The sequence below is a fragment of the Anomaloglossus baeobatrachus genome, chromosome 9 (assembly GCF_048569485.1).
Source record: "Anomaloglossus baeobatrachus isolate aAnoBae1 chromosome 9, aAnoBae1.hap1, whole genome shotgun sequence".
In the NCBI taxonomy this organism is placed as follows: Eukaryota; Metazoa; Chordata; class Amphibia; order Anura; family Aromobatidae; genus Anomaloglossus; species Anomaloglossus baeobatrachus.
The window spans coordinates 203,364,373-203,391,056 of record NC_134361.1 but is presented as its reverse complement, the minus strand read 5'-3'; the positions used below and the strand labels follow the sequence as shown (position 1 = coordinate 203,391,056).

At 49.0% G+C, this 26,684-nt stretch overlaps 1 protein-coding gene across 3 annotated transcripts in view; it reads left to right on the top strand.

The window, feature by feature from the left end:
• The first annotated feature begins 1,714 nt into the window (after positions 1-1,714).
• Positions 1,715-26,684, top strand: part of LOC142250687 (uncharacterized) — an 82,997-nt gene continuing 58,027 nt past the window's right edge. For 2 of the 3 annotated variants that reach the window (XR_012725255.1, XM_075322881.1), the window contains exons 1-4: positions 1,777-1,855; positions 14,729-15,513; positions 17,203-17,284; positions 20,150-20,257. Coding sequence is in view for 2 of the 3 variants with exons in the window: in XM_075322881.1 (XP_075178996.1) it covers positions 14,788-15,513; positions 17,203-17,284; positions 20,150-20,257 (916 nt within the window). In the remaining variant the exon portion in view is untranslated. The other variant, XM_075322883.1, reaches the window with a different exon arrangement.

The following is a 26,684-nucleotide window of genomic DNA, read 5'->3' as shown; positions in this document are numbered from 1 at the left end:
TCCAGGAGCCTCCTAAATATTTTGCATTGGCTTGGAAAATGCTGGTCCTATATTTGCAGTTTGTTTTTAACAAAAATTGAGCTTTCCTCCCCTAATCCAGCGCTGAATCTGTGTCACTGCTCCCAGTCTGTTATCATCTACAGCACTGACATCAGTGAGGTCAGGAGGCAATCAGTGGACTTCAGCGGCCAATCAGTGAGCTCAGGGGCCAATCAGTGAGCTCAGGGATTAATCAGTGAGCTCAGTGGCTTATCAGTAAGGTTAGCGGCCAATCAGTGAGCTGAGAGGACAATCAGTGAGCTCAGGGGCCAATCAGTGAGCTCAGGGATTAATCAGTGAGCTCAGCGGCTTATCAGTAAGGTTAGCGGCCAATCAGTGAGCTCAGCAGTAAATCAGTGAGTGCTCCAGCCTATCAGTGAACTCAGCGGCCAATCAGTGACCTCAAAGGCAAATCAGGGAGCTCAGTGGCCAGTCAGTGAGCATAGTGAGCTCAGAGGCCAATCAGTGAGCTCAGCAGCCAGTCAGTGAGCTCAGCAGCCGATCAGTGAGCACAAAGGCAAACCAGTGAGCTCAGCAGCCAATCAGTGAGCTCAACGTCCAATCAGTGAGCACAAAGCCAAATCAGTGAGCTCAGGAGGCCAATCAGTGAGCTCAGTAGGCAGCGAGCTCAGCAGCGAATCAGTGAGCTCAAAGGCAAATCAGGGAGCTCAGCGCCCAGTCAGTGAGCACAAAGGCAAATCAGTGAGCTCAGAGGCCAATCAGTGAGCTCAGCGGCAAATCAGTGAGCTCAGTAGCCAATCAGTGAGCACAAAGACAAACCAGTGAGCTCAGCAGCCAATTAGAGAGCTCAGCAGCCAATCATTGAGCACAAAGCCAAATCAGTGAGCTCAGTGGCCAATATGTGAGCTCAGTAGGCAATCAGTGAACTCAGCAGGCAATCAGTGAACTCAGCAGGCAATCAGTGAACTCAGCAGGCAATCAGTGAACTCAGCAGCCAATCAGTAAGCTTAGCAGCTCTTGCCATCGCCTCGAGCTCTGACAAAAAACAGTACCACCCTATCCATGGGCTGTCTAGTATTGCAGCTCACCTTCATTGATGTGAACAGTGAAGAGCTGCAATACTAAACACAACCTGTGGACAGGGGTGGCGCTGTTTTAGGAATATACAGCCATGCTTTATTTTTAAACCTGTATAACCCCTTACAGGCATTGGCTGGAGTCTATGCACTTGTTCAGCCAATGTTCAGTAGGTACGCCATGAATACACATTAAATATTAATTTAAAGCCAGAAAAACAACATTTTCTATTGCACAAATATATTTTCTGCACACATTCCTCCAGAAAGGAGCCATAACTGGATACAGATGGGAGCTCTCAGCTATAACAACAGCTCTGCACATTTATTCACGATGAACTCTGCAGCACAATCCCCGAGGACATCATCATAAGCAATAACAACTTGTCCCCGCCCATTGCACAGTTTGCGTTCCAAACCTCGGTCTCAGAACAAGCGGCAAACGCACGACTCGGATTTTTCATTCCTATTGGTCAACACGGGTCCTAGGCGTGGTTCACGTTCATTTCTCTGCAAGATGATTGGTCTAGCCAGAATGATCGACAGAAGAGAGGGACGAGGAGGAAGTGGCTGCCGCACACGTGATCTCTGCTCGTATTGGGCGGGAGATGCAGCAGGGCCGGAGCCGCCGACGTGACGTTCGTTGGTCACGTGCTGCGTTGTTGACGTGACGTGGCGCCTCGTGACTGGCACAGAGGTGACAGGGGCGGTGACGTCACGCGGTGACAGTTCTCGTGGTGGCATCGGGGGGGACAAGTTTTTGAGGGGGTCCCTGTGTGGTGAGTTTGTCGTATCGGGGTGAAAGGGACGGGGTGCGCTAATGACGTCGTCTTTGTGACGTAGAGCGTTTGTGTGTCGTGTTTGGTGCTCGTGTGATGCCCACTGCGGCTGCATTGAAGCAGTTGCTTAGGGACGAGTGTATTAGGCTTTTATGTCGTGCCCTGAAGTAACACTATCCCCAAAAACCTAGTATAGAACTCCGCTGAGAAGCATTACCTCATATATGTCAAAGATATTGTATATACATGTGATCTTTACCTCATACATGAGCTATTTACCCTCCAAAATGTGATATTTACCACATATATGCCACATTTACCCCCAAAATGCGATATTTACCTCATACATGTGATATTTACTTCATACATGCAGTATTTACCCCCCAAAATGCGATATTTACCTAATATATGTAATAGTTACTTCATATATATACGATTTTTACCCCCCACAATGTGATATTTACCTCATACATGCAATGTTTACTTCCCTAAATGTGATATTTACCACATATATGCCACATTTACCCCCAAAATGCGATATTTACCTCATACATGTGATATTTACTTCATACATGCAGTATTTACCCCCCAAAATGCGATATTTACCTAATATATGTAATAGTTACTTCATATATATACGATTTTTACCCCCCACAATGTGATATTTACCTCATACATGCAATGTTTACTTCCCTAAATGTGATATTTACCACATATATGCCACATTTACCCCCCCAAAATGCGATATTTACCTCATACATGTGATATTTACTTCATACATGCAGTATTTACCCCCCAAAATGCGATATTTACCTAATATATGTAATAGTTACTTCATATATATACGATTTTTACCCCCCACAATGTGATATTTACCTCATACATGCAATGTTTACTTCCCTAAATGTGATATTTCTTCGGCGCTCCATTGGGAGACCCAGACGATTGGGTGTATAGCTACTGCCTCCGGAGGCCACACAAAGTATTACACTAAAAAGTGTAAGGCCCCTCCCCTTCTGCATATACACCCCCCGTGGGATCACGGGCTGCTTCAGTTTTATGCTTTGTGCGAAGGAGGTCAGACATCCACGCATAGCTCCACTGTTTTTTAGTCAGCAGCAGCTGCTATGTCGGTTGGAAGAAAAGTGGGCCCATATGGGGCCCCCAGCATGCTCCCTTCTCACCCCACTTTTGTCGGCGGTGTTTGTTAAGGTTGAGGTACCCATTGCGGGTACGGAGGCTGGAGCCCACATGCTGTTTTCCTTCCCCATCCCCCCTCAGGGCTCTGGGTGAAGTGGGATCTTACCGGTCTCCAGGCACTGAGACCGGGCTCCATCCACAGACCCGGAGAACCTGCTGGATATGGAGCTGGGTATCGTCAGGGACAGGGCCCTGCTACATTAAGGTACTCTGTGTCCCCGTACACATCGCGCACACACACACCAGCATTGCTGGGAGTGCTAGTGCGCCGGGGACAACAGCGCGGAGCGCTTGTGTTATTATTCACTGCAGCTTAGCTGAGTGAATTTATGTGTTAGAAACTGCCGCGCCGGCCGCTGCGGGGTGTTTTACACTGTGGCGCGGCTGGGACTTGTGGTGCGCCGGGGACTTCCGCTCTGGCCGTGCACATAGGACGGCCGCGCTTATTACTCGAGTCCCCGGCTTTGCGGCCTAGTTTTCGCTTCGTTCCCGCCCCCAGCCCTGCCAGTCAGGGGAGGGGCGGGACGCTGTACAGAAAGTCAGCGCCGAGAGCTGGAGTCTGCTTTGCATTCTCCAGCCCCCTTCACTGGACACAGTGGGACGCCAGTTTCCCGCTCTTGTCTGGGGCACGCCCACGGCCCGCCCCTCTTCACAGGACGCCGGCAGCCATTCCTGCACGCAGTCTGGGCTGGAGAAGGGAGACAAGCTCTGGGCAACCAGTCACAGGATTCGGGCGACCACACACCCGCTCTTGTGCGGGCGGTAAGCAGCACCTGAAGTGCTGACCCCACTAATGCCATTTGTACTTTATGCCTAGATGGCTAGACTACAGCAGCAAAAACGCAAGGATGCTAAGGCACAGGCTTTCTAGGCTGCTTGTATTGCATATGCTGAAGTGTTCATTTGTACTTTATGCTGGTATGCTATACACTGCACTGTACGGTCGCTATTCTTGGCTATATACTCCTAGATGGCTAGACAACAGCAGCAAAAAAGCAAGGGTGCTGAGGCACAGGCTTTCTATGCTGCTTGTACTGCATGTGCTGAAGTGTTCATTTGTACTTTCTGCTTGTATGCTATACATTGCACTGTACGGTCGCTATTCTTGGCAATATACTTCTAAATGGCTAGACAACAGCAGCAAAAAAGCAAGGGTGCCAAGGCACAGGCTTTCTATGCTGCTTGTACTGCACGTGATACTGTTCCACACGGCAGGTTCCACTGTCCCCATTGTGTGCAATGCTCCCCTGTAGCACTTGGTCAGCCGGGGTCTCTGCTAGAGGTGGCCAAAGGAACCACCTGTGAACCCTGTCCAGGGACAGGGACGGAGTTGCAGTTTCGGCTGATAGATTGTCTGTGACTGTGACTAACAGCAGTCCAGACGGACCATGGGCAATGTTGATACAATGCTCCATGGCCACCCTCATTTGGAACAAATCAGTGCTCCGGGGGGGGGTCCCATGCATCCCAGGGCGCAGGCTCTGACACGGACGACAGTCCCAGACAGCCTAAGCGAGCTCGCTGGGAGCGGCACTCGGCTTCATCACTGGTTAGGGTCCCAGCAGGACTCTCTGTATGATGAGGCAGACGTAGCTGATCAGGACTCTGATCCTGAGACCGCTCTCAATCCGGATACACCGGATGGTGACGCCATAGTGAATGATCTTCTAGCGTCCATCAATGGAATGTTGGATATTTCTCCCTCAGCCCCTCCAGTGGAGGAGTCAGCTTCACAGCAGGAGAAATCCCTTTTCAGTATCTCAAGCGTATATTGAGTACTTTTCTGGCCACTCTGACTTCAGAGAAGCAATCCGGAAACACCACACTTATCCAGATAAGCGTTCTCCAATCGTATTAAGGATACACGTTATCCTTTTTTCTCCCTGACGTGGTCAAACGCTGGACCCAGTGTCCAAAGGTGGATCCCCCAATGTAGGGAAGGGCTGTTTTTACAGTCCAAACTTGAGGTATTAATTTACCCACCCAGGGACTGCTTTTGGACGTCCCAATCGTCTGGGTCTCCCAATGGAGCGCCGAAGAAGAAGGGAATTTTGTTACTTACCGTAAATTCCTTTTCTTCTAGCTCCAATTGGGAGACCCAGCACCCGCCCCTGTATTTACCCTGCAAAATGTGATATTTACCTAATACATGTAATATTTACTTCATATATACGATTTTTACCCCCCACAAATGTGATATTTACCTTAGACATTCAATGTTTACTTCCCTAAATGTGATATTTACCTCATGTATGCCATATTTACCTCATGTATGCCATATTTACCTCCCTAAATGTAATATTTACCTCATATATGCCATATTTACCCCCCAAAATGGGATAGTTACCTCATAGATGCATAATTTAACCCCAAAAATTGGATATTTACCACATATATGCCATATTTACATCATTTGTGAAATTGTATGTCCCTAAATGTGATTTTTTTTTTTTTTTTTATTTTTTTTTTTACCTCCTTTATATATTTATTATATTTATTCCTAAAATGTGATATTTACCTCATAAGTATTACATTTAGGGCTTATAGAGTTAATATTTACTATATACCTATTAAAGATGGGGTGTATACATGTAATATGAGTCTCATCCTCGTACGTGTGATGTCCTAACAATACGTCAGGGATTTTTGGCTTTCGGGTGAAATTTATGCAAAGCTTAAAAGGTTTACGCTACAGTGATATTTTATTATGAGAGTCGGACATTTAAGTAGAAGCAGCAATGGCGGATCCTCATCTAAAACAATTTATTGAAAGCCAACACCAGTGCTGGGTATACCCCTCCAAAGAGGTCAATGGCTGTATAACTTGCAATGTGGCCTTGAGCATCAATTTCAGCCGATGACGACATCTAATGCTGGTCGCAGGTAGAGTTACTGTCTGCGGAGGCGTCCCAATCTTCTTGAAGGGTGGCCCTCAGGTCAATGAGGTTATGGGGTACAGAGTTACGGCCTCTACACGGCGACTCAGCTAATGCCATAGGTTTTCTATGGGATTCAGGTCTGGAGAAAGTGCAGCCGCTCCTTTTGAGGTTCCCCAGTTTCCAGCAGCCGTTCCCTAATGATGCAACCTTGATGAGCTGGTGCATTGTGCATGCTGAGGCACAATGACTGGATTAATGATGTTATTCCAGTAGTAGGGGCTGTCACTGCACCATTCACACACACATAGTGTAGGGATGTTCTGTACTGACTAGACACAGCGGCCTCCACTGTAACAGCACCACCACCAAAGGCTCGTCTGGTGACAATAGTGGCTGATGCATAGCGCTCTCTTTGACATCTCCAACGTCATTGGCGGCCATATTTTCTGCTCAGTGTGTATCAACTTTCACCAGTGAACAGCACTGAGGCCCACTGGTCCCTTGTCCAGTGTAGATGACACCTGCGCCTGGTGGTGCCGTCAGGGAATTTTGCAGGTCGTCTACCACGCTGATGTAAATGGTTTCCAATGGCCTGATTGGACACTTCGGGGCCTCTTTTCTCCCATAAGGCTAAGTTTACACAGGGCATCTTTTGCTGCGTTTTGGAGGTCACAAAGATGCACCAAAATGCATGATTTCGATTTTGCTGTCCACACTGGGCATCTTTTGTTGGCTGCGTTTTTCAAGATGCAGCATGTCAATTCTTCTTGTGTTTTTGAGCTCTTCAGTCAATAGATTTGACTTAAAAAACCCCCCAAAAAACGCTGTAAAAACACATTGTGTTTTTGATGCGTTTTTTTTTTCCCGCGGTGCGTTTTTTCTGCATTTTAAGATGCACTGACAAAAAAGATGCCGCGTGTGAACATAGCCTAAATGTGCCTTGAGTTGCATGGCATTCGTCATCCGGCTCTGCAGGACATTATTCACAATGAAGCGGTCATCAGTGTGGAATGTGGCCAGAGGACGTCCACTTCTTTGCCTTTCTGTGACTCTTCCAGTCTCTTTATATCTCCTGTACAACCTGCTCTTGACACTGTGAGGCTAAGTTCACACACTGCGTTTTTTTTGACGCTGCGTTTTTGGCCGCTAAAAACGCACAAAAACGCACCCGCGTCGAAAAAACGCGTAAAAAACGCATGCGTTTTTACCGCGATTTGGTGCGTTTTGCTGCGTTTTTGATCTCTGCGTTTTGATGCGTTTTTGATCTCTGCGTTTTGCTGCGTTTTTCCAATGCATTGCATGGGGGGAAAACGCAGAAAAAGCAGGAAAGAATTGACATGTCCATTTTTTTTTTTCAAGCTCAAAAACGCAGCTTGAAAAAAAAAAGTTGTGTGCGGACAGCAAAAATGAAAACTCATAGACTTTGCTGGGGAAGCAAAGTCATGCAGTTTTGAGGCCAAAAACGCACCTGAAAAACGCGAAAAACGCACTGTGTGCACATAGCCTGATACTGTAAGCTCAGTGGCCACTTTCGAGTGAGAACACCCTGCTTGAAACCTCGCATTGGTGGTACTGCTGATCAATTGTCAGGTGTCTTCTTGGTCTCATGATTCAACATGTGAACAGCATGATAAGGAGGACTGTTTAACCCCTTACCGAAATAGGACGAACTGGTACATCCTATGTTGGCTCCCTGACTTTGCTGCAGGCTCACACGTGAGCCTGCATCTGTCCCTCCTCATGTTAACTGATTTGATCAGCTGACATGTGCCTCTAAGAGCTGCGGGTGGATCAGAGTGTGCGCACGGTGCAGTTTGTGGCTTAAATCTGCATGCCTATCCTTATGCCAGCAAAGTCAATGAGAATTCTGAAGTTCTGTGTACACGTTGATTACTTTTTCCATGCAGTTTTGGGTGCAGAAAAAATCTGCACCATGTTAATTATTGGTGCGTTTTTTTCCTTCGTTTTTTTTCTGTTTTTGTTTTTTTTTTTTTAGCAATTCCAGCCATTGATTTCACAAAAAAAGCTTGTGATACAAATGCACCAAGAACTCATCGAAAAACCGCATGGGTTTTTTTGGTGCGTTTTTCTGCCACAAGGTGCGTTTTTTTTTTTTTTGGTGCAGAAAATTTCTACACATAGCCTTATAGAATTGAACCTTTTTTTCTTTGTCGCTCTATTGGGAGACCCAGACAATTGGGGTGTATAGGCTATGCCTCCGGAGGCCGCACAAAGTATTACACTCAAAAGTGTTAAGCCCCTCCCCTTCTGCCTATACACCCCCCCGTGCTCCCACGGGCTCCTCAGTTTTTTGCTTTGTGACGGAGTTTGCAAAACTCTCTGAGACTATGGCTAAGATACTGGAAGCCTTGCAGTCCAGACCGGTATCTCAGCACAGGGACTCTGTTGATTCTTTGTTCCCTGGCCCACCTCAGCTGGACCAACAATGTCCTCCCGGGGTATCTCATGGATCCCAAGCTGAGGGTTCTGACACAGACCCCAGCCCCAGACCGACTAAGCGAGCTCGCTTAGATTTTCCCTCGACATCATCATATTGTTCAGGGTCTCAGCGAGGGGAATCGCTGGTTGATGACGCGGAAGTAGCTGATCAGGATTCTGATCCTGAGGCCGCTCTCAATCTTGATACTCCGGACGGGGACGCCATAGTGAACAACCTTATTGCGTCCATCAATCGTATGTTGGATATTTCTCCCTCAGCTCCTCCGGTGGAGGAGTCAGCTTCACAGCAGGAGAAATTCCGTTTCAGGTTTCCCAAGCGTACACCGAGTATGTTTCTGGACCACTCTGATTTCAGAGAGGCAGTCCAGAATCACCATGCTTGTCCAGATAAGCGTTTTTCTAAGCGCCTTAAGGATACACGTTATCCCTTTCCCCCTGACGTGGTCAAGGGTTGGACTCAGTGTCCCAAAGTGGATCCTCCAATCTCCAGACTGGCAGCTAGATCCATACTTGCAGTGGAAGATGGGGCTTCACTCAAAGATGCCACTGACAGGCAGATGGAGCTCTGGTTGAAATCCATCTATGAAGCTATCGGCGCTTCTTTTGCCCCAGCATTCGCAGCCGTATGGGCGCTACAAGCTATCTCAGCAGGTCAAGCGCAAATTGACGCAGCCACACGCACGTCCGCGCCACAGGTGGCGTCCATAACCACTCAGACGTCGGCATTTGCGTCTTACGCTATTAATGCTGTCCTGGACTCTGCGAGCCGTACGGCGGTTGCAGCCGCCAATTCGGTGGTACTCCGCAGGGCCTTGTGGCTACGGGAATGGAAAGCAGATTCTGTTTCCAAAAAGCGCTTAACCAGTTTGCCAATTTTTGGCGAACGATTGTTTGGCGAGCGTTTGGATGAAATCATCAAACAATCCAAGGGAAAGGATACATCCTTACCCCAGCCCAAACCGAACATACCCCAACAGAGGAAGGGGCAGTCGAGGTTTCGGTCCTTTCGGGGCGCGGGCAGGTCCCAATTCTCCTCGTCCAAAAGGCCTCAGAAAGATCAAAGGAACTCTGATGCATGGCGGTCTAAGTCACGTCCTAAACAGACCACCGGAGGTGCCGCTACCAAAGCGGCTTCCTCATGACTGTCGGCATCCTCACTCCGCATCCTCGGTCGGTGGCAGGCTCTCCCGCTTTTGCGACACCTGGCTGCCACGGGTAAAAGACCGTTGGGTGAGAGACATTCTGTCTCACGGTTACAAGATAGAGTTCACCTCTCGTCCCCCGACTCGATTCTTCAGGTCATCCCCGCCTCCCGAGCGAGCCGAGGCTCTTCTGCAGGCGCTGGGCATTCTGAAGGCAGAAGGGGTGGTGGTCCCTGTTCCTCTTCAGCAACAGGGCCACGGTTTTTACTCCAACTTGTTTGTGGTCCCAAAGAAGGACGGGTCTTTCCGACCTGTCCTGGACCTGAAACTTCTCAACAAACACGTAAAGACCAGGCGGTTCCGGATGGAATCCCTCCGCTCCGTCATCGCCTCAATGTCCCAGGGAGATTTCCTTGCATCGATCGATATCAAAGATGCTTATCTCCACGTACCGATTGCTCCAGAGCACCAGCGCTTCTTGCGCTTCGCCATAGGGAACGAACACCTGCAGTTCGTGGCACTGCCGTTCGGCCTGGCAACAGCCCCACGGGTTTTCACCAAGGTTATGGCTACTGTCGTAGCGGTCCTCCACTCTCAGGGTCACTCGGTGATCCCGTACTTGGACGATCTGTTGATCAAGGCACCCTCTCTAGAGGCATGCCAACACAGCCTCGACGCTACCCTGGAGACTCTCCAGAGTTTCGGGTGGATCATCAATTTTCCAAAGTCAAATCTGACACCGGCCCAATCGCTGACATACCTTGGCATGGAGTTTCATACCCTCTCAGCGATAGTGAAGCTTCCGCTGATCAAGCAGCGGTCACTACAGACAGGGGTACAATCTCTCCTTCAAGGTCGGTCACACACCTTGAGGCGCCTCATGCACTTCCTGGGGAAGATGGTGGCAGCAATGGAGGCAGTTCCTTTCGCGCAGTTTCACCTGCGTCCTCTTCAATGGGACATCCTACGCAAATGGGACAGGAAGCCGACGTCCCTCGACAGGAACGTCTCCCTCTCGCAGGCGACCAAAGCTTCCCTTCGGTGGTGGCTTCTTCCCACTTCATTATCGAAAGGGAAATCCTTCCTACCCCCATCCTGGGAGGTGGTCACGACGGACGCGAGTCTGTCAGGGTGGGGAGCGGTTTTTCTCCACCACAGAGCTCAGGGTACGTGGACCCAGCAAGAGTCCTCGCTTCAGATCAATGTTCTGGAAATACGGGCAGTGTATCTTGCCCTGAAAGCGTTCCAGCAGTGGCTGGAAGGCAAGCAGATCAGAATTCAGTCAGACAATTCCACAGCGGTGGCATACATCAACCACCAAGGCGGCACACGCAGTCGGCAAGCCTTCCAGGAAGTCCGGCGGATTCTGCTGTGGGTGGAAGCCACGGCCTCCACCATCTCCGCAGTTCACATTCCAGGCGTGGAAAACTGGGAAGCAGATTATCTCAGTCGCCAGGGCATGGACGCAGGGGAATGGTCCCTTCACCCGGACGTGTTTCAGGAGATCTGTTGCCGCTGGGGGGTGCCGGACGTCGACCTCATGGCGTCCCGGCACAACAACAAGGTACCGGCGTTCATGGCACGGTCTCAAGATCCCAGAGCTCTGGCGGCAGACGCCTTAGTTCAGGATTGGTCGCAGTTTCAGCTCCCTTATGTGTTTCCTCCGCTGGCACTGTTGCCCAGAGTGCTACGCAAGATCAGGGCCGACTGCCGCCGCGTCATCCTCGTCGCTCCAGACTGGCCGAGGCGGTCGTGGTACCCGGATCTGTGGCATCTCACGGTCGGCCAACCGTGGGCACTACCAGACCGACCAGACTTGCTATCTCAAGGGCCGTTTTTCCATCTGAATTCTGCGGCTCTCAACCTGACTGTGTGGCCATTGAGTCCTGGATCCTAGCGTCTTCAGGGTTATCTCAAGACGTCATTGCCACTATGAGACAAGCTAGGAAACCAACGTCCGCCAAGATCTACCACAGGACGTGGAAAATTTTCCTGTCGTGGTGCTCTGCTCAGGGTATTTCTCCCTGGCCTTTTGCCTTGCCCACTTTTCTGTCCTTCCTTCAATCTGGACTGGAAAAGGGTTTGTCGCTCGGCTCCCTTAAGGGACAAGTCTCAGCGCTCTCTGTGTTTTTCCAGAAGCGCCTAGCCAGACTTCCACAGGTACGCACGTTCCTGCAAGGGGTTTGTCACATCGTCCCTCCTTACAAGCGGCCGTTAGAACCCTGGGATCTGAACAGGGTGCTGACGGTTCTTCAGAAACCACCATTCGAGCCAATGAGGGATATTTCTCTCTCACGCCTTTCGCAGAAAGTGGTTTTTCTAGTAGCAGTCACTTCACTTCGGAGAGTGTCTGAGCTAGCAGCGCTGTCATGCAAATCCCCTTTCCTGGTGTTTCACCAGGACAAGGTGGTTCTGCGTCCGGTTCCGGAATTTCTCCCTAAGGTGGTATCCCCCTTTCATCTCAATCAGGATATCTCCTTACCTTCTTTTTGTCCTCATCCAGTTCACCAATGTGAAAAGGATTTGCACTTGTTAGATCTGGTGAGAGCACTCAGACTCTACATTTCTCGTACGGCGCCCCTGCGCCGCTCGGATGCACTCTTTGTCCTTGTCGCTGGCCAGCGTAAAGGGTCACAGGCTTCCAAATCAACCCTGGCTCGGTGGATCAAGGAGCCAATTATCGAAGCTTACCGTTCGGCTGGGCTTCCGGTTCCCTCAGGGCTGAAGGCCCATTCTACCAGAGCCGTGGGCGCGTCCTGGGCTTTGAGGCACCAGGCTACGGCTCAGCAGGTGTGTCAGGCGGCTACCTGGTCGAGCCTACACACTTTCACGAAGCACTATCAGGTGCATACCTATGCTTCGGCGGATGCCAGCCTAGGTAGACGAGTCCTTCAGGCGGCGGTTGCCCACCTGTAGGAAGAGGCCGTTTTACGGCTCTCTTACGAGGTATTATTTTACCCACCCAGGGACTGCTTTTGGACGTCCCAATTGTCTGGGTCTCCCAATAGAGCGACAAAGAAGAAGGGAATTTTGTTTACTTACCGTAAATTCCTTTTCTTCTAGCTCTAATTGGGAGACCCAGCACCCGCCCCTGTTTTTTTGTGTACACATGTTGTTCATGTTGAATGGTTTCAGTTCTCCGATATTCCTTCGGATTGAAGTTACTTTAAACCAGTTTATAATTCTTTTTCCTCCTTCTTGCTTTTGCACCAAAACTGAGGAGCCCGTGGGAGCACGGGGGGTGTATAGGCAGAAGGGGAGGGGCTTAACACTTTTGAGTGTAATACTTTGTGCGGCCTCCGGAGGCATAGCCTATACACCCCAATTGTCTGGGTCTCCCAATTAGAGCTAGAAGAAAAGGAATTTACGGTAAGTAAACAAAATTCCCTTCTTTTTTGCAATCTCGCCGCATTTGGAATTTTTTTCCTGTTTTCCATTACAATATGGGGCAGAATGAATGGTGTCATTCAACAGTAAAACTCGTCCCGCAAAAAAACAAGTCCTCATATGGCTATATTGACGGGAAATCAAAATGGTTATGGTTGTTGGAAGAAAGGGAGAAAAAAATGAAAGCGTGGAAAATGGCCACAGCAAAAAGGGGTTAAAGGGAACCTGTCATCACTTTTTTGGACTATAAGCTGCGGCCACCACCACCGGGCTCTTATATACAGCATCCTACCATGCTGTATATAAGAGCCCAGGCCGCTGTGTCAACATAAAAAACACTTTATAATACTTACCTAGCGGTCGCTCTGCTGTGGAATTGGGCCTAATGGGCGTCTCCGTTGTCCGGTGCGGGCGCCTCACTTTTCGGCCATCTTCGTCCTCTTTCTGAAGCCTGGGTGCATGACGCGGCTACGTCATACACACTCGCCGGTCCTGCGCAGGCGCACTACAATACTTTGATCTGCCCTGCTCAGGGCAGATCAAAGTGCGCCTGCTCAGGACCTGAATGTCGGCGAGTGTGAATGACATCAGACCCGTCATGCACCGCGGCTAGAGAAGGAGGAGAACAAAGAGTGCCAAAAGAGGCGGCTCCGGCACCGGACAACGAAGACACCCATTAGGCCATATTCCACCGCAGCGCGACTGTTAGGTGAGTATTATAAAGTGTTTCTTATGTTGTCACAGCAGCTTGGGCTCTTATATACAGCATGTTAGAATGCTGTATATAAGAGCCCGGTGGTGGTGGCCGCAGCTTATAGTCCAAAAAAGTGGTGACATGTTCCCTTTACCAATTCTAATTGAAGCTCCAAATGTATCGGCGATTCATGGATCAAACACCTGTTGGGACGTTTGCTATTAGGCTCCTTGTTAGAGAACAGCAAGTTGTGCAAAAAGTCCTGAAACATAGAGCAGTGCATTTTAGGATCATCCTAAAATTTCACCCAGAAGCCAGATATCCCGAACATTTTGTTTTCATTTTGTGAGCAGTGTCTACCAGACCTGCAAGGCTTTTACTGGCATATACAGTGAACAATTACTAAAAAATGTAATGCATAAATTAAAGGGATTGTCCCATATCAATCAGTCCTCGCTCCATGGTCTGTTGGGGTGTATGGAGAGCTTTCCTTTGTTTGCTGTCTGTGTTGCCCTAAGATGATGGGGTCCTGCTCTCATCAAACTGCTGTTTTTGCTGAAGGAAGCTGTGGCCACCCAGACACTCCTACAATGGCTGTTGGAGGGGTCTGTGCGACTACGTGGCGGTCAGTCATATGTAGATAAGTGGAGTGCACAGAATATGGGAGATGTTCCAATTTGGCTCCTAAATGGAGCCCCCAGTTTGATTACATATAGCAGCACACAGAGCTTTATTCTATTGCATCCCTCACCAGTACTACCAATATCTATTTGTTGCACATATATTCTTGTACAGGTCGGAGTACTAATATAGACACCATAGTCCGATATGAGCTGTGATTTTAGTGCCCTGAAGCTGCAAATTCTTCATTTTCTGTTACGTACACTGCAAAGTGCCATAGCATAGAGGCATGGCTGGATCATTTTTATGTATCTAGTGTCTTTTTTTTCTCGCAAATATTTCTACGGTGGCTTCTATACCTCTCATATTAATGGCCCATCTTGCACTGTATCATCTACATCTTTTTGCTAGGATGCAGATAACTGATATACTGTACTTTATATTATGTTAAGCTCTTGATGTTAAATACTGCCTTGTATTTAATTGTCAGATGATCGGCCATGTGGAGTATTGGTAAAATACTATCCCTGCCTTAAAAGTTACTGCACCATGAGCTGTCCCGAGAAGAGTGAGGATTGCTCTCCTCCTCCAGCTAAACAGAGAAAAGTTTTAGAGACTGAGGAAAAAAATAATGGAGTTCTCGATCTGCCAGATAGTCAGGAAGCCGAGGCTGCTCAGACTTTATGGGAGATGACCAACTGGAGGGAGAATGCAGATGATAAGGAGAAGACGGGAAATGTTATTCCACACACTCCGGAAAATGGCGCAGTGGAAGACACACATGCCAGACTACCTGTGTGTACGCCCGAAAGGGGAGATACAGGAGAAAGTGCAACAGGCACCCCTCACATCCCTGAAGGTGGTGAAACCGGAGAGAAGAAAACGCCACCATCAAAGCAAGACTCGTTAAGAAGGGATGCAGCAGGGAACGGAGATTCAGAGGATCAACGGAGAAGAGGTGCCGTGCCGAGCCTAGAGATAGCAGAGACGGAAGAGCCAGCTATCCTATCGCCCCTATCCTCCGATTCTGAAACAGGTGACCGTCGATCATTGAGTGAGGGCGATTGCTGCATTGTTTCTGTTGGGACCCAGGCGACTGGCACTGATCGCTCCCTGCAGGCGCTGGAGACCGTGCAGCAGGAGCTGAGGTCGGTGAATGAACGGGCCGACCGTGCTCTGCTGCAGCTGAAACGAAGGTATGGACAGCTCAGAAAACCACACATCCAAAAACGCAACGCCATCATACGGACCATCCCAGGTTTTTGGGTCACTGCTGTATCCTTTTAACAAATGTTACCCTTATTTTTGACATTTCATGTTCCTTCCTTGTTCTGTGTAGACAGTAACAAGTATGAGTTGTGTAAAAGTAATGCAAAGTGAAGTACTTTTTTATCTGATTGTGGGGTTTTAATGACAGTAGATGTCAGCAGACCTGGAGAGGGAGTGGTGGGTGATATGAGTTGTGGAGTTACACAGCTCGGATCACACAATCTACTTTTCACAGGAAGGGTTGGGTGTTAAAATACCATATTTTCCTAATTCTGTTGATAGCAGCCTACTGACTGACAACGATCATAACTGGTAGACATTTTTGGCATTTATAGTTTGGTTGCAGTATGGATCGTAATAATGTCTGTATGTAAAAATATCAAATTTTATCAGCTCACCTCAGCCAGAAAGAATCTCTCTGCATGGATCCTGGGGAGTAGACCAGGGGGTACACTTGTAAAGGCAGAAAAAATCCAGCGATGTAGATTCTAAAACATCCAAGACTTTATTTTTTCTTATTAAAAAAAATTCCACAGGGAAACAAAATTAGAAAACATCAAACCGGAGACAATTTACCGACGCCATCTCATACGCGTCCAAACACAGACATGTTTCGGGACTGACTCCTTTCTCAATGTGTGAAAGGAGTCAGTCCCGAAACATGTCTGTGTTTGGACGCGAATGAGATGGCGTCGGTAAATTGTCTCCGGTTTTATGTTTTCTAATTTTGTTTCCCTGTGGAATGTTTTTTAATAAGAAAAAATAAAGTCTTGGAGGTTTTAGACTCTACATTGCTGGATTTTTTTCTGCCTTTACAAATGTCTGTATGTGGAGCTTTTCTAATGTGGACGCTTGTTCTTGATCTTACTGCATGAAGACAGCCTAAAAGTGTCTCTTATTTCTCTCCACCTTATGTCGACAATAAAGTGATGTTATATACAGTACAGACCAAAAGTTTGGACACACCTTCTCTTTCAAAGAGTTTTCTTTATTTTCAGGACTCTGAAAATTGTAGATTCATATTGAAGGCATCAAAACTATGAATTAACACATGTGGAATGAAATACTTAGTGTGAAACAACTGAAAATATGTCTTATATTCTAGGTTCTTCAAAGCAGCCACCTTTTGCTTTGATTACTGCTTTGCACACTCTTGGTATTCTCTTGATGAGCTTCAAGAGGTAGTCACTGGAAATGGTTTTCCAACAGTCTTGAAGGAGTTCCCAGAGATGCTTAGCACTTGTTGGCTCTTTTGCCTTCACTCTGCGGTCCAGCTCACTCCAAACCATCTCGATTGGGTTCAGGTCTGGTGACTGTGGAGGCCAGGACATGTGGTCCTCCATGCGTCACTGTGGGAACCAGCCATGTAGAGTCCATCCGTTCACCTTTTCTACAAAGACACGGTGGTTGGATCTAAAGATCTCAAATTTGGACTCATCAGACCAAAGCACAGATTTCCACTGGTCTAATGTCCATTCCTTGTGTTCTTTAGCCCAAACAAGTCTCTTCTGCTTGTTGCCTGTCCTTCGCAGTGGTTTTCTAGCAGCTATTTTACCATGAAGGCCTGCTGCACAAAGTCTCCTTAACAGTTGTTCTAGAGATGAAAAGGTGTGTCCAAACTTTTGGTCTGTACTGTATATAAAATAAGAATTCTTTCAAAACACCATATCTTTCCTTAACGGTAACCTATTTTAGTTTCTGAATCACCCGCAACTTTCTGCAATGATTGATGACCGTGACGAAGATACGTTAAGTTACATGAACAATTTACAGGTAGGTGGAGATTCCCATTATCTCATACATGCATATGCTTAAAGGGTTTGGTTAATACGTAAACTGGGATGGGGTTGCTTAGAAAACTGTAGCCCACTTCTCTTCTCTTCTCTTACACCCTGAGTCAAGGACCGCTAGGCTGAATTTTTGCAGCCTATGCATGCGCTAAATGCCTTCCACACCAGCGCGGAAGAGAATGGCGATGTGTAAATATCACTTGACTGCCATATAGAAAACTAAATGCCCAGTGGTTTCGGGGCGGGGGGGTTCAGGGTTTAGTGGAATAAACTGGCTTGGGGAGAAAGTTGATAGCTAGGTGTTCGACTGCCGGTATCCTCAGCGATCCCAAGATTGAAGCTCTGGAGTCACAAGAGCTTAGCTATGCAGCTCCCTCTTGAATATAGGGAAGGTGCGTGTGCTTGCCTTATTCTTTATTCATTGCCTTTGTCGCTCCTGGAGAAAGTTGATGGCTGCACTTGTTACGCCCCTGGACTATCGGGTCGTCACAGGGTACTGCACAAACTGCCCTCCCGTGCACTATTCCGCCTCTCTCTTGGTTCTGGGTTCCTACTTAAGTGGTGTTGCCTCCCACAGCAACTCAAATCCTAGAGACACCCGCACCACACCCACCAGACACACCAGTGGATGGCTTGAGTGGAATAGTCGCCCACCTGGGGGGGTCAGGGAGGGGAGGGGAGGAGTGTAGTCAGTGTGTAGAAGAGAGTTGAAGGAGAGAGGTTGGGAAGTAGCCTTCGAGCTGAGAGGAGCTCAGAGGAAGTCGTGAGTGGTGACTCCTGAAGTAACTGCCTAGATTGCAGATGGTGGTCTGGGCCTTGAGGAGTCAGACCCCCGGTCGCAGGGGATTGTGGCGAGGTGCTTGGACCTGTCGAGGGGACAGTCGGCAGCCTAGCACTATCACCGGTCTGGGACCGAAGGCACAACGGGGTACACGGACCCTAGGTCGAAGAGTAGCTTCAGGCAACCCGATAATTCATCTGAGGAGAACGGAGCCTTTATGATTCGTTCCCACCAGCTCCAGAATCTGGGCACTAGCGTAACGAGGGGGATAGAACTTTCCAACCCAAAATGGTCCAGAAAATCCCAAGCATGAGCCCTGAGAGCAAGCTCCCATATTTAGCTACAGTGGGGAGCGGAACCCGACTAGTTCCATGCTACCGGGCCATCAAGTTGAAGTCAAACTAAGTGCCAGCAGGCAGCCTGGTCACGGATCACCAGGCAGCACCACTTGGGGACGGGACCCGGACGAGCTCCCCTCAGCGGCAGTGAGTAAGAAAGTGACCCCCTGCACCCCTCACCGAGCCCCGGGGCATTCCCCCTACCCGTGGAGGGTTACAATACCAAGCTGCCCCACTTCACCGCCCCGGGTATTCGCAGCAGCGGTATTCCCCAATTACTGCACGCCACGGGTGGCGTCACGAACTATACATCAACTCCCCTGTAAATACCCCCCCTTTCTCTCGAGTGGCTGCACGACCCCCGGGTCCGGAGACCCTCGAGCCACAGCTAACCCGGATCCGAGCAGCTCGGCTGCTTCCATGGGGGCGGCACACACTCTCTACTCTCCAGCAGTACCATTGAAGATGAAGCACAGCGGAGGTCGGGCATGCGCACCTCCCCCACATTCATGGCAGGGTTGCAGAGTCACGATCTTGACAGCACTTTTCGGAGCCCAACTGATCAACAAATTAAAGGGAACCTGTCATCAGAAATTTAGCTTGAAACCTAAAAGTTTCCCCCTCTGCAGCTCGTGGGCTGCATTCTAGCAGGTTCCTGTACTTTTTGTGGCCCCTTTTAAACCAAATTAAATATTTTATAAACTTGTACCTTTTTGCTATGTAAATTTTGTAAATCGTCCATGGGGGCGGGCTCTCTGCTGACCGTTGCTGTTCCTCCAGCGCATTGACGCCGTCCCCCCACGCTCCATTTCATCCATCAGGACGCCGCCCACTGCGCCCGAGGTGCCGCCCACTCCAGGATCGCTGGTGACGTGTGTCACAAGCACGAGATTATGGGCGGCGCTGTGATTGCATCGCAAGTGCCCGCCCATAGTCTCGTGGACGCGCTGTCCCCCACTGCCTCCAGCGTTCTGCGCAAGCGCTCGCCGGCCAAATGACCTGACGTCGCCTCCTTCCCATCTTACCCTGCAGCAGGGCAAGATGGGAAAGAGGTGACGTCGGGTCATCTGGCCAGCAAGCGCTTGCGCAGAACGCTGGAGGAAGAAGGGAAAGTGCGGTCACGAGGTTATGGGCGGCACTTGCTGATGACACTCACAGCGCCGCCCATAACCTCGTGCCTGCGCAAAACGTCACCAGCGGTCACACGTGCACACTGTACACCGTCCCGCTACAGTCGCACAGCGCATGCGCGGGACCACGGGCGCCATGGGGTCGCGTCCTGAGATATGAAATTCAGCGTTGGGGGGCGGCGTAAATCTGCTGGAGGAACAGCAACGGTCAGCATAGAGCCCGCCCCCATGGACGATTTACAAAATTTACATAGCAAAAGGTACAAGTTTATAAAGTATTTAATTTGGTTTAAAAGGGGCCACAAAAAGTACAGGAACCTGCTAGAATGCAGCCCAGGAGCCGCAGAGGGGGAAACTTTTAGGTTTAAAGCAAAATTTCTGATGACAGGTTTCCTTTAAGCTTTATCACATAGATGGGGGGGATAACTTTTTTTTTTTTTTTTTTGGGGGGGGGAGTGGTATTTGTTTATTGATGCAAATTATTTAATGATCTCTGCCTAATTTTGCCCTGCAGTACTATGGCCCAGAAATGTTATTACACCAGCATTCCTTGGCTTTGTTTAGTTTACTCTGTACCAATACCATGATTTATCCTTTAGGTAGAGGACTTTACACACATCAAGTCAAGTTGCAAGATAAAATTTTACTTTAACTCCAATCCTTACTTCAAGAATGATGTGATCATCAAGGAGTTTCAGTATGCTTCCTCTGGTGAGTACTGAGTGGGCAAATCATTCTGGTGGATTGGAATATCCATGTAACTAACACTCCTCTTTGGGCTAGATTCATCAAGTACAATTCTTGCATAAAACGGATTGTTGCACAACTCAAATTTTGGCGTAAATTTAGCGACTTTTGACAGTTTTAGTGGTTAGTCCGGGGATTCGATTCAGCCACCATTTGCTCTGTCGATCTAGGGAAGGTGCACATCATGGTGATTGATGGGACAGAACAGTCCACTTAGTCCTTGGCCTAATCTGGAACCCCATGGATCCCCAAAACGGGGCTCTGAAATGCTCCTTCTGAATGATCCACTCATTCTCTATGAGACTACTGGTCCTTCCGCTCTGTTCTGAAGAGACATTTCAGAGCTCCATTCTCAAAAATAGTGTTTGGGACGGGGTCATGGCGGTCAGATCTACTTTTAATAATGGTTATGACCCTTTAATGTATGTGAGTGCTGTGTGAGTACAGACGTTGAATGCTCCATGTTGTTCATACGGTCAGTCCTCTGGAATGCAGCTAAATATCGCGTTTACTATTTAGAGAAATAATATGAAATTAAGCACAAATATTTTTAGAGCTGTTAATGAAAGGGAGAGGTCCATTCTCGGGGCGGGTAACCTATTGTCTTTTTGCGACGATTTAACTGCCTTTTCTGTGATGTTTAGTCCTAAGTGGTGCAGAATGTTGTCTATTCTTGAACCTTTCTATGTTTACTGAACAATCATATCTCATAATGGATACATCGTTTGTCTTTTAACATTGACTAAAAGTCTTCCTGGAAAAGCAATTCCTTTATTTATATTGTCAGTGGTCATACCAGGGCAGCACGGTGGCTCAGTGGTCGCACTGTTTTTTTGCAGCGCTGGGGTCCTGGGTTCAAATTCCACAAGGGATGAAATCTGCAAATAGTCTGTATGTTTTCCTCGTCTTTATGTGGATTTCCTCCATGTATAGTCCAGGAAAAAAGCTAAAACCGCCCGCAAAACAACGGATCCGCTATATGACGCATGCAAACGCATCTTAACATAATTCCATTGAAAATGCATTGCAATGACAACGCATTTGTCATGGATCCCGATTCCATTGAAAATGCATTGCAATGACAACGCATTTGTCATGGATGCGCTCAGATGCGTTATTTTTGTTTTTTTTAACGTCGTTCAAAAAAAACGCAACGTGAAAGCAGCCTTATTCAATCCATTAAAAATAAGGTTGGTGAATACATAATAAAAACATATGGAATGGAGAGTGTGCTTTTTTTGTACTTATGTAGTATAAAGGGTGCTCACCTACCTGATGATGATTTTCATTCTTGCTCCATCAAAAAACATAGTATACATGATACATACGGGTGTCTCAGTGGTCTTGCAGTGCTGGGGTCCTGGGTTCAAATCCCACCAAGGACAACATTTGTATGTTTTCCCCGTGTTTGCGTGGGTTTCCTCCGGGTTCTTCAGTTTCCTCCCACACAACAAAGACATACTGATAGAGAATTTAGATTTTGAGCCCCAATGGGGACAGTGTTGCTGATGTATGTAAAGCGCTGCGGAATATGTTGGCGCTATATAAAAATTAAGATGATGTTTATTATGTACAAGAAAAATACACACAAAGCAGTATCTATCCACAATCTTTTCATGTTTTGATTTTTTGCCACAGTGATTCAATAGTGTAGCCACATGAGCGGTTATTTTATTTTTTTTTATGAGGGACAAAGTGTTGTTTTGAATGACCTCATACACATTACCAAAAAATGTGGCGTAAACAAACCCCCTGCAATTTTGCCATTTTTTTTTTTTTTTTTTTCTTTTTCTTTTTCTTGAATTTTGTTTCTACGGCATTCATTTGCTGTTAAAATAATGGTCTGGCAACATGATTCACAAAGTCAGTACAATTATGACCACAACAAACCTGCTGTATGGTGGTTTTTTCTATTGTAATGGCTTAGCGCATTTTCTTAACTTTGGTGCTGTATGAGGCTTGTTTTTTGTATACTTAGCTGTAGTATGGCGCACCTACGATATTTCGATCACTTTGTGGGTGTGGTGCAGTGACCGAAAAAATGACAATTTTTATATTTTTTTTTTTTTTCTTAAGTAAACAATATTTATATTTTCTCTATCGTTCCTATGGGAGACCCAGACCATGGGTGTTTAGCTTCTGCCTCCGGAGGACACACAAAGTACTACACTTAAAAGTGTAGCTCCTCCCTCTGAGCTTATACACCCCCTGGAGAACCAGATCTAGCCAGTTTATCGCTTTGTGTTCAGGAGGCATACATCCACACATGCATTCTCATCTGATTTGTTTGATTTTTGGAAAGAGTTTGAAGAAAAGCGGGTCCAAGTCTGGACTCCCGGCATGTCCCTTCTCACCCCACTGTGTCGGCGGTGTTGTTAAGGTTGATTTCCAAGGCTGGAGCCTTACATGCCGTGCTCCTTCACCATCCCTCCTGAGCTCTGGCTTGAAGTGGGAGCCAGCACGGTCTCCATGCCTGGCAGGAGTCCGGTCTCCATCCACAGCCCCTTGAGGATCCTGTTGCACCGGAGCACTCATCCCCAGGGACCTGGCCCTGCGTCTCAGCAGCTAAGTACCTGAGACGTTTATGTGTTGGGGGTCCCGGTTCTTTATTGTATGGGGAGAGTATGCTGTATATGATTATTTTGCCTTTTCCGGCGGGTTCTCTAGCTTTTGCCTGAGAACCGCGCCGATGGTGCCTGCTTGTCGGCCTCGCCGCTTAAATTTAGGCCCCGGCTTCGCCGGAGGCCTAGTTTCGTTTTCCTGCCCTCGCATGTCACTCATGCAGAGGGACAGGCTCGGCTCCTCCCGGCGGCCGTTCTACACAGGGGAGGGACACTCGTCCCTCCTCCCCTGCTGGTCTCTATAGCCCTCCAGTTCCCGCTCTTCTATAGGAACGCCCCCTAGTCCCGCCCCCTCTCCTCGCTCCGGCGGCCATTTCTCATGCAGAGTTCACTCTGCACTGGGACATTCTGCACTCTGCATCTCTGCTGAGGTGCTGTGCATTGGGGGACCGGGCTTCGGGATCTGGAGGGCACACAACACCGCGCCCAGCGGTCTGGTAAGCCACAGCCGGTCTCCGGTTGTGGACCTCTGTATATTCTCCCTGGGGTTCATTCTCTGCAAAGCCCCCACTCCAGCAGCATGTCTCACACAAGGAGCAAGGCTCCAAAGCTTTATTCTGTATGCAGTGCATGTAAGCTCCTGCTGCCTGAGCCGAGCACTTATCCACACTGTGATGGTTGCTCTAACTTGGCGGTGCCACAGCCTGGAGTCTCACCCCCAGTGGTCTCTCAGGCTGCTGCTGCACCTGTGGCTGAACCCCCGGCCTGGGTAGAGTCCTTTTCTAGGTCCATATCCCAGTCATTTGCTGAGTCCATGGGACTTTTGTCCAGGACTTTGATGAATATGCATCAGCCCTCCTCACAGGGTGCCTCTAATACTCTTGACAGAGGATTCCTATCCTCTGACCTCTGTCTATCAGAGCTCACAGAGGATTCATCATCAGGTCCCAGACCCCGTCCTTCTAAGAGAAGGCGCAGGGTTTCCCCCTCCTCATCCCACGGCTCTGTCTCAAGAGCTGACTCGCAAGATGAGGAGGATGCCCTCACGGGTGGCTCGGAGGCTATGTATCCCATCAATTTCTCTGAGGGTGACTCAGATCTTAGTGACTTGATTGCTTCTATTAATTCTGTGCCGGATCTCAATCCGCCAGTCTCAGAGGAGCAACCCTCTTTGGCAGAAAAACATCAGTTTACCTCGCCTAAGAGAGTGAAGGGTGTGTTCTTTAACCACTCCAGTTTTCAGACCGCTGTGACCAAGCCCAGGGCCTGCCCTGACAAACGCTTTCCAAAGCGTGGTTCTGATGATCGGTTTCCATTTCCACCTGAGGTGGTCAAGGAGTGGTCTCACTTCCCAAAGGTAGACCCTCCGGTGTCTAGGCTCTCAGCCCGGACCGTTGTGTCGGTGGCTGACGGCACTTCCCTTAGGGATGCCACTGACCGTCAGATTGACCTTTTGGCCAAATCTGTGTATGAAGCTGCGGGGGCCGCGTTTTCCCCGACTTTTACAGCAGTGTGGGCTCTCAAAGCCATCTCTGCTTCTCTGGAGGAGATGCATTCCCTCACCAAGGAATCTATGCCTGAGATGGTTACCTTAACCTCTCAGGCTTCAGCTTTTTCATCTTATGCCATGTCTGCAATGCTAGAGGCTGCTCACCGCACTGCGGTGGCTTCAGCTAATTCTCTTGTTATCCGCAGGATTTTGTGGCTTCGAGAGTGGAAGGCAGATTCTTCTTCCAAGAAGTTTCTTGCTGGGCTCCCTTTTGCTGGTTCACGGCTGTTTGGTGAACAGCTGGATGAAATCATTAAGGAAGCTACTGGCGGGAAGAGTACTTCCATGCCACAAACCAAGACCAGGAAACCCGCCCAGGGTAGGAATCAATCGAGGTTTCGTTCCTTTCGTTCCTCCAACTGGTCATCCTCTAAGCCTTCCGCCTCATCCGCTAACTCAGCTAAGGATCAGAAATCCAACTGGCGCACAAATGCTCGTCTGCAGAAGTCCGCAGGAGGTTCTGCCACTAAGGCAGCCTCCTCATGACTCTCGGCCCGCTCCAGCCACGTCCTTAGTCGGTGGCAGGCTCTCCCACTTTGGCGACGCTTGGTTAAAGCAAGTCTCCGATCAGTGGGTGAGAGACATCATATCTCACGGCTACAGGATAGAATTCTCTTCCAGCCCCCCAAACAGATTTTTTTCTCTCAACTCCCCCCTGCTCCAAGGCCGCCGCCTTCTCACAGGCCGTGGCATCCTTGCAGGCAAACGGTGTGATTGTACCAGTTCCTGCTCGAGAACGGTTCAGAGGTTTTTACTCAAACCTCTTCCTAGTTTCAAAAAAGGACGGTACCTTCCGGCCCATCCTGGATCTCAAGCTTCTCAACAAGCATGTCCGGGTGCAGCATTTTCGCATGGAGTCTCTGCGATCAGTCATTGCCTCTATGACCCAAGGGGATTTCCTGGCGTCCTTCGACATCAGAGATGCCTATCTACATGTGCCAATCGCAGTGTCACACCAGCGTTGGTTACGTTTTGCGATAGGAGAGGATCATTTCCAATTCGTGGCTCTCCCCTTCGGGTTAGCCACGGCCCCTCGGGTATTCACCAAGGTCATGGCGGCAGTGATTGCGGTCCTGCACCTCCAGGGGTTGGCAGTGCTTCCTTATCTGGACGACCTTCTGGTCAAGGCTCCATCCAGCGCAGACTGTCAGCGGAGTGTCTCGCTCACTCTCGCCACTCTAGCCCAATTCGGGTGGCTTGTCAATCTTCCCAAGTCCACCCTGACTCCGACCCAGAGTCTCACGTACCTAGGGATGCAGTTCGAGACTTTGCCGGCACTTGTGAAGTTGTCCTTAGTCAAACAGCAGTCTCTCCGGCTAGCGGTGCGCTCTCTGCTGCGGCCCCGCCGTTATACCCTCAGGAGCCTGATGCAGGTGCTGGGTCAAATAGTGGCGTCCATGGAGGCGGTTCCCTTTGCCCAGTTCCATCTGCGCCCCCTGCAGCTGGACATTCTCCGCTGTTGGGGCAAGCGGCCTTCCTCCTTACACAGGTTAGTGGCTCTGTCGCCACGGACCAGGAGCTCTCTTCAGTGGTGGCTTCGACCCCTCTCCCTGTCCCAAGGGGGCGCTCCTTTCTGACTCCGTCCTGGTTGATTCTCACCACGGATGCCAGCCTATCTGGCTGGGGAGCGGTATATCTCCACCACAGAGCACAGGGCACTTGGTCTCCGTCTGAGTCAGCCCTTTCAATCAATGTGCTGGAAACCAGAGCTGTGCTTCTAGCTCTCCTAGCCTTTCACCACCTGTTGGCGGGCAGGCACATTTCGAGTCCAGTCAGACAACGCGACAGCGGTTGCCTCCATCAATCACCAAGGCGGGACACGCAGCCGCCTGGCAATGTTGGAGGTCCAACGCATTCTTCAATGGGCGGAGGACTCCAAGTCCACCATATCCGCAGTCCACATCCCAGGCGTAGAAAACTGGGAGGCAGATTACCTCAGCCGTCAATCCGTGGACGGTGGTGAGTGGTCCCTGCACCCGGCAGTGTTTCAGTCAATCTGCCGCAAGTGGGGCACTCCGGACGTGGACCTAATGGCATCCCGTCTCAACAACAAGGTTCCGGTTTACGTGGCTCGCTCCCACGATCCTCAGGCCTTCGCCGCGGACGCTCTGGTTCAGGATTGGTCCCAGTTTCGTCTGTCCTACGTGTTTCCCCCTCTAGCTCTCTTGCCCAGAGTCCTGCGCAAGATCAGAATGGAGGGCCGTCGAGTCATCCTCATTGCACCGGACTGGCCCAGGCGAGCTTGGTATCCGGACCTGCTCCAACTGTCCGTAGAGATGCC